General features: G+C 46.7%; 2 protein-coding genes across 8 annotated transcripts in view; one reads left to right on the forward strand and one right to left on the reverse strand.

Annotated features, from left to right (window-relative positions):
- CREB3 (cAMP responsive element binding protein 3) lies at nt 1-5,548 on the reverse strand. Of its 2 annotated transcripts, none has more exons than XM_027839626.1 (10): nt 5,308-5,548; nt 4,191-4,328; nt 3,874-4,042; nt 3,648-3,715; nt 3,384-3,476; nt 1,230-1,336; nt 1,043-1,111; nt 816-900; nt 623-704; nt 1-504 (listed from the first exon to the last, which is right to left on the reverse strand). In XM_027839626.1, exons 2-10 carry the CDS (start codon nt 4,326-4,328, stop codon nt 206-208), a joined length of 1,110 nt encoding a protein of 369 aa, XP_027695427.1. In that variant the 5' UTR covers nt 5,308-5,548; the 3' UTR covers nt 1-205. The 2 variants fall into 2 exon arrangements, with proteins under 2 accessions (XP_027695427.1, XP_027695426.1); XM_027839625.1 differs by lacking the exon at nt 5,308-5,548 and adding an exon at nt 4,744-4,866.
- A 97-nt stretch (nt 5,549-5,645) lies between these two features.
- TLN1 (talin 1) overlaps nt 5,646-10,875 on the forward strand; it is a 37,135-nt gene continuing 31,905 nt past the window's right edge. For 2 of the 6 annotated variants that reach the window (XM_027839616.1, XM_027839622.1), the window contains exon 1: nt 6,104-6,204. The gene's annotated coding sequence lies outside the window, so the exon portion shown is untranslated. Of the gene's footprint in view, nt 5,665-6,103; nt 6,257-10,875 lie in introns of those variants that run through there. The other 4 variants (XM_027839621.1, XM_027839617.1, XM_027839618.1 and 1 more) reach the window with 4 other exon arrangements.

The following is a 10,875-nucleotide window of genomic DNA, read 5'->3' on the forward strand; positions in this document are numbered from 1 at the left end:
TAAGAGTGTAATATGAATTCTCAGGTCTGGGAGGGCCAGCCTCAGATACATCATCTTTATTCCTATCTACAACTTGGGGCCCCCAAGGTATAAGGAGATAGTATTACCAAGTCATTCAACCTTTGTCTGTTCAGTGTTTCCCTGATACTCTGGGCATTTCCTACCCCAACTCAGTCTGTCCAACATCTTAACTCCTGCCCCTGTATCACATCTCATTGGAGTGTCGTCCTCGAAGAATGATAGTGGGTGTAGTAGGGGCCCAGCCCTGCTTCTCTGCGGCCTCTGAAGACAGAAGAGTAGAACGTGTTGGGTCTGTTGATTTCAGAATCTGTTCATCACTCGTTCTGTCTAGAGGATCAGAGGAAGAATTGTCTGGGGCTAGAGAGGTTACATCTGCCGATGGATTTAAGGTGACCTCCGATTTCTCCTCTGTCAGCCAAGCAGGAGACTCCAGAAGAAGGGAGTGATTATCACTGGGAAGGGACCGGATCTGACGGGACAGCACTGTGGGAAGACAGCCACAAAGAGTAATGAGTGCAAGGGACAGCCAATAAACCTTAATCCAGACCACCAGATCACAAAGCCAGGACTCCCTCCCATGACCTTCCTTGGCCCCACTTACTGGTTGGCGCTGGTTGACGGCCCCGGATCTCAGAGGGATACAAGACAGGAAAGAGGAGGAGGCAGAAGGAGAAGAGCAGGACCTAGGGATTCAGAGAAGATTTGGAGATAAGGAGGAATCCTTAATGTTGTCTCCTATCCCATCCCACCCACACTTAGGACTGGTATCAAAAGGTGGGGGAAGTATTCCTTACCACAACGCAGGTGCTATTGCTAGTGGGTTTGGTTGTCATCTCAGCTACTAAAGCCTGGAACTTCTTTAGCTGATCCAAAAGGGACCTGAAAGAAGAGAGAAGATGGGGTTTCCACACACCCCCACAAAAAAAAAATGAAATTGGGGTGAGAGATGTGAGGATGACACTGAAGCAGTGATGTAAGAGGATAGGGCAACTGAGGCACCAATTGTTCTGTGGTTACTTACAAATTCTGCTTCTCCAAGAGCTGGACTTTGTTCTGTAACTCCAGGTTCTGAGCTGTGCAAGCCAAGACCCTGGAACAACCATGGGAATAGCATGTTCCCAGTCATCTCTTTTTAATATGATAACCCCTCCCCATCCACCCTCTTCCTGCAGCAGTCTCCTCTCTCCTTTCCCCAACCCCTGACGTACCTACTTTCTAGCCCTCCCACATATACTTTCTTCTTCCTTCTACTTTCTTGAGCTGACTGTTTGTTTCGAATCTTCCTCCGAACTTGTTTCAAGGCTCGCTCCTCTGCCTGAGTTGGAGAGTGGACAAAGGAGAAGGGAAGCCATCAGTAACAGAATTTTGGACTTGAAAAGTAATTTAGATAAGACCTAGTTCAACTCAACCAGTGTAGGAATCCCTTCTAAATGTCCCTAACAGACAGTCATCTAAGCCTCTGCTCTAACATTTTGTCTAGTGTTTTAAAAAAAAAAACCTCTACCTCAGGACTATCTTTCGACTGTTATTGAGCCAAGAATCTAACAATGTAAAAAACTCTGCCTCCCTTTAATTTCTACCCATTGGTCTCAGTTCTGGCTTTGGGCCTATATAGAATAATTGTTCTTTGTGAGATATCTTCAGATATCTTAAAATAATCAAATCTTTCTCATTTCCAGACTAAACCCCTTTAAATGTTCTCATATGACGTGGTTACCATGTCACTCACCATATTGATTGTACTCATTTATTCATGTCTTTAAAGTATGGTGTCCAGAACTGAACATAATATTCCATAGAGCCTAGGGTTTACATCATCTAGCTAAGCCCCTACCTGAAGCACAGCATTTATCCAACCTTCGAAGACTTCTGGTGACAGCAGACATACTGACTCTCAAGGAAGGTTTTGGACAATGTACCATTAGAGAGTTCTTAACTTACATCAAATCAAAATCTGATAAATGTCATCTGTTGGTTTAATTCCATTGCCTGGGACCAAGAACAAAAGGAATCCTTCCAGCTCATGATCATCCAAATATGTGAAGACAAGCTGTTATCCATCTGTATACACACCAGTTTCTCAATGTCCTTCCTAAACTATGTTTCTTAGATCTGAAGATAATATCTTTCAAATGTGCCCTGACCACAGCAAGAAGACGTTGGAACTAATAATGCAACTTTGGATCACTACCTTTTGTTTTTTTCTGACACGTCACACTTTTGACTTACATTGAGCTTGCTAAAACACCCCAGGTCCTTTTCACATAAATTACTATTTTATGTCTCTCCCATTCTAAACTCATGAGGTTGATTTTTTTTAACCCAAGTGTAAGACTACATTTATTTCTATTAAATTTCATCATCTTAAACTAGGCCTATTGTTCTAGCCTGCTGAAGGTATTTAGGTTATTGACCTAGAGACTGGACCCATGCTAATATTAGCTATCCCTCCCTTCATCAACTGAAAATTTTGTCAATATGTCATGTGTGCTTTCACAATATTGAATAAAACAAGGCCAAAGAGAGAGCATCACCACTAGAGATTTCCCTCCCTGTTGAGTTCATTCCAAATTCACCTATCTGTACTATCACGTCTAGTCCTATCTCTCCACCTTATCTAAAAGACTACTAAATGCTTTGCTGAAATCTGTATAATGTGTCCAAATCATTACTGATCTACCCATCAAAGGAAATGAGGCTAGTCTGGCATGATATTCTTAATGAATCCATAATGATTCATACTAACCATGGGACTTTTCCATCTGACTAGTAGCTGAAACCTTCCATATGTGTTTCCTCTATTAAAAAGGTGAATTCCTTGAGAACAGAGGCTGTCTTCTATTTGTATCTCCAGCACTTCTTTAATTATTCATTCATTCATTCATACATCCCAATCATCACTTTTAGATTTAGTTTAACAGCAGGCCTACTCATCAACAAGAATTTATAAAGTTTACTGTGCTCCCTTTTGGGGAATACTATACTTCTATTAATGCTGCCCAGAATGTCTTAGCTTTTTTTTTGAAACCACATCACAGTGCTGCTTTATATTGAATTTGCAATCAGCTAAAACCACCAAATCTTTTCCACACCAATTGTTATGTAACATAGCCCCCTTCCCTGTATTTGTGCAGTTGTTCTCCTGAACTTATTTATGTTTACCATTTCTAAGTTTAATCATATTAGCTTGGGCACATTGTTTCTGTTTGTTGAGGTATTTTAAAATGTGATTCTGACTCCCAGAATTTTAGCTATCCCTCCCAGGTTTGTTACCCATAAATTTGAAAAGCATGCCTTTTATATCCACCATCAAATGGTATCAAGCATGATGACATGCCCCCTTTGTCATGAAGGAGTCTCACCTTAGTAAGAGGGAGAGTCTCAGGAAGGGTCAATCCTTCTTTCTCTAGCAGCCTTTTCTCCTCATCTGTCAATATCAACTGAGGAAACTCATGCTAGAGAAAACAGGAAAAGGACATGTTTAGAGGGGCAGACCAGGAAGTATGTAAAGTGGGAAAAGGACATTTGTAGCTTGAGGAAAGAGAAGTATGGGGGTGATAAAGTACCCAATTATTAGAGATGATCATCTTCCACTACCCATTAATGTTTGCCCCTCCTCCAGATACCTTAAGTGTCATTTCTTCCATCTGCAAGGAGACCCTTGATTCCTGAGCCACATCTATGAGACTATCATCTGCAGAAGGAAAATAATCTAAATCAAGAACCTTGGGCTGCTGGTTTCATCCCCTTTTCCATGTCCCTCCCTCAGAATCCTCTCACTGCCTTCCCAGTCACTACCTACCCATCTATCCTTTCCTAGCTTATCCCTGTGTTTCCTGACCCTAAACTTACCCAGGTCAATGTAGACGTCATCTGGGGAGGAAGCCTCTACATTCCAGCTCATGGAGTAGGTGTGGTCAGTGTGAATGAAACTGTAACTAGAAGGACTTGGGAGGGATGGTGAGGTGGGGGGTCCCAGCAGAGACATCAGGAATTCTTCTGCTTCCCACTCATTCAGCACCTACAATACCAACCACTTAGTTCAGAACCAGGGCTTGCTCCTTATTTCCCTGTTACCAGTCCCAATTCTCCCTCAGACTCTCCCCTCAGTTTATAGCACCACCACCACCCCAGGCACCAAGACTAAGCTTGGCCCAGCCCCTACTCACCTCAGGAGGCAGCATCCCATCATCCTGCTGGACCTCTTGGCCCTCCCCTGGTATTCCCCACAAATCTCCCCCTTCCTCCTTCAGGAAATCCAGCAGGTCTATGTCACCTGGGTCCAGGACAGCCTCCATGGTGGACATCTAGAAGAAGAGGAAGGAATGACCACCCCCATCCTGATCCTCATGCCCCCCTTTCAGAGATGAGGAGGTGAAAGGGAGACGGTGGCAGCTGGCTGTGTGAGTCAATAAACATTCACATTTGGCGCTATGTGCGAGGCACTGTGCCGAGCACGGAGAAAACAAGGGAAAGCAAAAGACAGCCCTGGCCTTGTAGGAGCTCAATCTATGATCTCTCGACCCCCATTTTAGAGCGCCAGAGGGGAGACCTTGGTAGCGGAAGGCCAGGGCCAGCCCAGCCCCAGCCCCCGCCCCCCAAAGCCGAGCGCACAGGCACGCCCTCCAGCCTACCCTCCATTGCCGTAATTGTCAATTCTCCGCCACCTCCGCCCCCACACCAACTTCTGCCAAGTTTCCAAGCCCACCCCTCGTCTGCTACCTTCCACCTCTACGCGGACTGGCCAAATTTGGGGTTCCACTCCCACCAGGACCGTCTCCCTCCAGCCAAGACAGCCTCTGGCAAACCGGAGCAAAATCCAGCCTTACAACACCGCACGAATGACGTCAGCCACAGCACCACGGCATGCTGGGAAATGTAGTTCCCCACCCCCTGCCCGGATGTGGTTGGGCACCCAGAGTGCTGTCATGTATCGCCAAGCCTTGTAACCCTTGCCAGGCTTTCCGTTCCTTAAATTGATTGATAACCCCTCTGCGCACACGCAATGCATTTTTTTTGTTCCTTTAGGTTTTATTGATGCCTTTAATTTCCTGATAGCCTCCCTCCCCAGTTGAACACGGGGGGGGGGAACACAACCCCAACATAGAGACACCCGCAGTCCCACACCTCTCTACTGAGAGAAAGTGTTCCGTAGTTTGTTCTCTTGAGGCCAAGACTGGTCGTTACGTTTAATCGGAGTTCATCTACTTTTCAGAGTTGTTTTCTTTTACGTTATTTACGTATGGTATCTGTGACAACATATTCATTTTATTTATTACCACTCACCCATGCTCTTTGCAGAATGCTAAGAGCCTGTCACACTCGCACACAACACAATCGGTGACTTCCTGTTGGTATCCCTCTGTCCGTGTCTCCAACTTTCAGGAGTCCACGCGAATGGAGGGAGCGATCACCTCAGACCAAGCATCCTAGAACAACATCTCCTCTGCTACAGGCAGGGACCCTGCCCTCGGGAGGAGGGCGGAAGGGGGAACTCCTGAGTCTGGTAGGGAGACACGACTCACACATGACACATGCAATGCAGACAGAACTGGGCTATATAAAAGCAGCCGCCCTGGGAGGGCAGGCGGGAGGAGCGCGGGGAGAGAGGACTGGTCAGGCGGGGAAGTCTCAGGGAAGCAGGTGGGTCCGCTTTTGTCTCCCAAACTCCGAGTTCTGGCCTCTCTGCGGGTCCTGGGGGGTAGGGAGGGAACGAGAGGCGGAGCGCTTTCCCAAGGCTGGGAAGTCAGTCCAAAATACTGTAGACAGGCTACAGAAACAGCGGAGCAGCGGGCTTGGTGAATTTCCTCTTTCACTAGGGCGGGGCTCCTGGGCCCCACCCCCACCGCTAAACCAGCCTGGCTTAAAAACGAGTTATGCTGTGCGTGCCTTGAGTCCGCTAGGCTGCGCGCAGTAACGGAGCCGCGGGCCCACGCCCAGCGCATGCGCCCCCAGCGTTACCCTCCCGCTGCAGGGGGGCCCGGGTCTCCGGGCCCGCTCCCAAGCATAGAGAGCGGGGGCCAGAGCAGCTTCCTGCAGCAGCCAGGGCCGTAGAGGGGCGGGCCCAGGGCACCGCCCACGGGTGGGGGGGACGCGCTCCGGGGACGGAAGTGGCGGAGAGTTCGTCAGTCGGCGGGAGGGCGAGGCCGGACCCCGGACCCGGGAACCCGGAGAGCGAACGAAGTGAGTGACCTGGAGGGCGGGCCGGCGAGCGGGAGGTCCCCAGGCGGCCCAGGTAGGGTTGAGGCGGCGCAGAGCGCGGGGCGGGACCAGGAAGGACGGGTCGGCGGCGGGAAGGGGCAGGGCCGGACGGGGGGGAGGGGAGGAGACTGGATCCGGGGGAGGGGGCCAGGCCCGCGGCAAGGGGGGTTGGTGAAGCAGGGATGGGGGGGGCGAGCAGAGGGCGCAGCCTTGGGCCGGGGGCTGGAGCTGGCCGCAGCGAGGGGAGTCAGGGTGGGTGTATGGGCGCCGCCGCTGGCCCTCTCCTTGGCCTGAGAGGTCAGTGTCCGGGTGTGTCCATCCTGCTTGCCCGGCTGCTTGGTGGGTGGAGTGTGGTACCCAGGATGCTGGGGGGCAGCCGAGGCGAGGGGGCCGCTGGTCAGTGGTTAAGAACGCAAGAATGAGTGGGACTAGGCTATGGGGTAAGCGGGGCAAGCCTGACTGGGACACGACTATAAGGTTAGGGGACAGTGATGTGTGGGACTGAACTATGGGGTTAAGGGGGCAGGACGGGTGAGACTAGGCTATGGAGTTAGATAGGCAGGGTTGAGTGGGACTAAACCATGGGGTTAGATGGGCAAGGATGAGTGAGACTGGGATAAGGGACAGGGATAGGTGGTACTGTAAGTACTATGGGGCATGAGTGGGGTGGGACTAGGCTATAAAGTTAGGTAGGCCGAGATGATGGATGATGGATGGGATTAGGCTGTGTAGTTAAGATAGGGTTAGGTGGGCAGGGATGGGTGGGACTTGGTTATAGGGTCAGATTAGTAGGAATGTGAAGTCTAATGGATGGAACAGGGACTGGAGGATCTAGGCTGTGCAGTCAGGATGGTGTGTGTGGGTGTGACATTTGCTGGTAGATTCAGGGATTTAAGATCAGGTGTGCCTCAGGTTTGGGGGAAAGTTAGAGTTAATTAAAATTGGAATTTGAAGCCAGATTATCTTTATGAGAACTAAATTGATGTTAGCACCTACCTCCCAGACTTAGGAGGATAAAATGAGATATTTATAAAGTGCTATATACATGCTAGCTGTTATTTATTATTGTGATTATTGGTCAACAAGTATTTAAACACTTATTATTTGCCAGACACTGTGATAAGCACTGGGGACACAAAGAAAGGCAAAAACATGGTCCCTGCCCCAAAAGTGCTCACAGTATAATAGGGGAGACAGCAAACAAACATCTGTGTAGGTACAAAATAATGCACAGAGTAGATGCAAGATAATCTCAGAGGAAAGGCACTTAGCATTAAGAGGGAAAGGCTTCTTCTTGCAGGTGAGATTTTAGCTGAGACTTGAAGGAAATCAAGGAAGCCAGGATAAGATTTAGGATTATGACAAATAGGCAAGCTTTACACTCAGGATTTTTGTTTTTTAGATCACTGTTAGAATACAGAGGGCAAGTTATGGATTAATATTAGGGATACCATCAGGGTACACAGGTTGGATAAAAAGTCAGCCTTACTTTGTTGGTCAGTGTTAGAGATTGTAGGATCATAGGTTTAGGATTGGAAAGGGCCAGTCAGGAATCAAATTAAAAGTCAGGGTAGCATTTGAGTTTGGGGTCAGCATTAAAGATGAGTTTATCTTCCAAGAATCAGATTAGGCCTCAGTGGTTAGGAATAGCATTGGAGTTTGTTAAAGGTCACTCTGCCAACAAGCATTTATTAAGTGCTTGTTATGTACCAGGCATTGTGCTAAGCAATGAAAATACAAAGAAATGCAAAAAGAAAATTCAGTTCCTGCCCTCAAGGAGCTTACATTCTAAGGAGGAAGCTACATGTAAATAAGTACATAAAAGAAGATACATAGAGTTAGTAGAAGGACACCTGAAAGGGGAGAGCACTAGCAACCAGAGGAATCTGGAAAGGCCTCCCCCAGAAAGTGGATTTTGAGCTGAGTTTCAAAGAAAAAAAAAAGGAAACTTAAGAGTTGGAGGTAAGCAGACAGAGCATTCCGAGAATGGGGAACAGCCAGTGAAAAGGCAAGGAAACAGGAGACAGGGTGTTGTGTTAAAAGAACAGAAAGGAGGCCAGGCTAGCTGGGTGGTAGAATTCACAGAGAAGAGTAAAGTCTAAAGACTGAAAGGGTAAAAACTTTAAATGCCAAATAGAGGAGTTTATATTTGGTCAGGCATCCAAAGACTGCATCATTGTTAGTATGCAGGGATGTGGTAAGGCTTAAGGATCAATATTAGTAGTCAGTGATTGGTTCAGGAGTCAATGGTAGGCCATTAGGAATGATATCTACTAAATAATGATTTTTCCACTTAGGGGCAGTGTTTGAAGTCATTGATATTCAGGTGATGAGGGTTAAAGCTCAGTGGTTTTTTTTTTTCATAGTCAGCATTAGGGTTCAGGAATTGGATTGAATGGTTTAGTCATCGGTTAGCATTAGATTGAAATGGTTAGGAATCAGAAAGAGGATTGGCCATTTGGACTATGGTAGAATTAAGTGTCAAAGGTCAATTTTAGGATTAAGGGTCTGGGTAGGAGTGAGTCAGTGATCAGATCAGGGTCAATATTGAAGTTCAGGGATTAAATTCCCAACTCAAGCTTAGAATTTACATAAAGTTGGGATCAAGGTCAGTTTGAAGGATCATGGGTTGATTGAGCTCAAGATTTATGGCCTACAGCAGTACCTCAGTCATGAGCTGAGCTAGTCCCCCTGATGTAGACCATTCCTCCTCATTTCCTTTGTAGTTATCAGAACATCGTGAGCCCCATTTGAGCGGAGAACCATTGCTCCACTCTCTCACTTTTAGTTTCTAGCTTAGTGTCCATACTAACAGAGTTTCAGATTTTAGCACAGGTCATTCCATACCCAGAGTCTCCTTTGGTTTTAGTACTTCTCAGGTGGTATAAGGGGTAGAATGGGAAATAGATGGTGGCATGGAAAGGGCAAGGACTCATTGCCTTTTTATTTGGAAAAGTATTACTAATTTGTGTCTGGGGTGGGGAGTAGGTTGGTCAGCCCTGAGGGAATAAAAAATGAGGTAGATTTGAGGAGAATGGCTTTGTGCCCAGAAAGCTCAACCCCATTTTTCCCTCATTCCTTAATCACTTGGTTCCCATCCCCCTCCCTTGGGCCTGACTAGGCAAGAGGTTGGGAGATTATGACTTCCTGCTTTTCACATCCTCCTTGACTCCCCCCCCATGTGTCTGGTTTTTGGTTTTTTGTTTTTTGTTTTTTGTTTGTAAACAAAAATTCCCACCAAACTTCCCCCTGGATCCCTTACCATCTGCTGAGTCCCTCAACCCTGGACATGCTCTGAGCTCCTCTACTCTTTCAGTTTGGCATCTCCCCAGTTCTGAGTTTCTTCCAGTTCCCTGGTCCAGTCGCAGATCTTCCTCCTCCCTCCCCAACAAGAAAAGGGGAAATGAGGCCTGAGAAGGAAGCTGGTCTCTGCTGATCACATCCCCAGCCTGTCCACTGACCACACCCAGGTCTTACCCTCAGCTTGGCCCAGCCACTGACCCCACCCTGCTCTCATCCCTAGCTTGGCCAAGGAGTTGACTATATATACCCTGATATCATTTCTATCCTTGGCAAGCCACCTACTGACTGTACTCTGATCTACCTCCAAGGCCAACCCAGCCAGTATACTATACTCTGCAGTATCACCCGACCTCTGGCCTCAGACTATACCCAGCTTGGCCCTTTTCTAACCCCTTAAAGAGAGCGAGCTGGGTAGTCCAAAGTCTCTTGGGTCCTCAACTCTGTGAGAAGAGGGAGGAGGGGAAAGCAAAGTATTTCTATGTAGGAGGAGGCTGGTGTGTTTACAAGAAGAGAAGCTTTAACCTCTCATTCAATATGCAGTTCTGTTTGTCCAACTGTCTGTTGGATGTATCTACCCAGCTGCCTCCATGGGCTGAGTTCAAAGCTGAACTCATCTTTCTTACCATATCAGCTTCTCCCCCCTCAACTTTGCTGAATTTTCTAAAGAGTAGTACTACTTTTGTAGTCACTTGGACTCAACAACTTAGGGTTATCATTGACTCTTCCCTTGCCCCACCCCCATCAAATCCTCTTGATCCTACCTCCTTCCAGTATTTCTCATTAGTCCTTTCCTTCCCATTCCAACTACCATTACCCTAGGTCAAAGTAATCTCCCAACTGGTCTCCCTTCCTCCAGCAACTCTTTTCCTCTAATCCATCCTTCATACCATCCTCTGGGCAGTCTTCCCAGTCACAGCATTAATTACCATTCCACTCCTTAAAAACCCTTTTGGTTCGTTGTTACCTATAATGTAAAGTCTAAATTCAGTCTTGTATTCAAGTTTGTCAGTAATCTAGCCCCAGTTTTTCCTTAAAATCTCCCTGTGTACATCCTTAAACCATCCTCATATGTAGTCACTTCTCTCTACACATTTCCCTATTATCATTAATCTCCCACTATTCTTTTATAGGTACTTTAAATTCCAGCCTTTGCTCCTGTCAGTCTCTACCTTATATGTACCCCTATTGAAAGGAATAAGCAAGATGTACATTATAATTTTGCAGTTTGATGTTCAATCATCTTTTTTTAAATTATACTATGTTATAGAAATGCTTGCTTTATTCCATAAATTAAAAATAAAACTAAAAAAAGAAATCCTACCCACTTTAAATGTTATCTTCTCCATAATT

The sequence above is a fragment of the Vombatus ursinus genome, unplaced genomic scaffold, assembly GCF_900497805.2.
Source record: "Vombatus ursinus unplaced genomic scaffold, bare-nosed wombat genome assembly UNPS02014832.1, whole genome shotgun sequence".
Taxonomy (NCBI): domain Eukaryota; kingdom Metazoa; phylum Chordata; class Mammalia; order Diprotodontia; family Vombatidae; genus Vombatus; species Vombatus ursinus.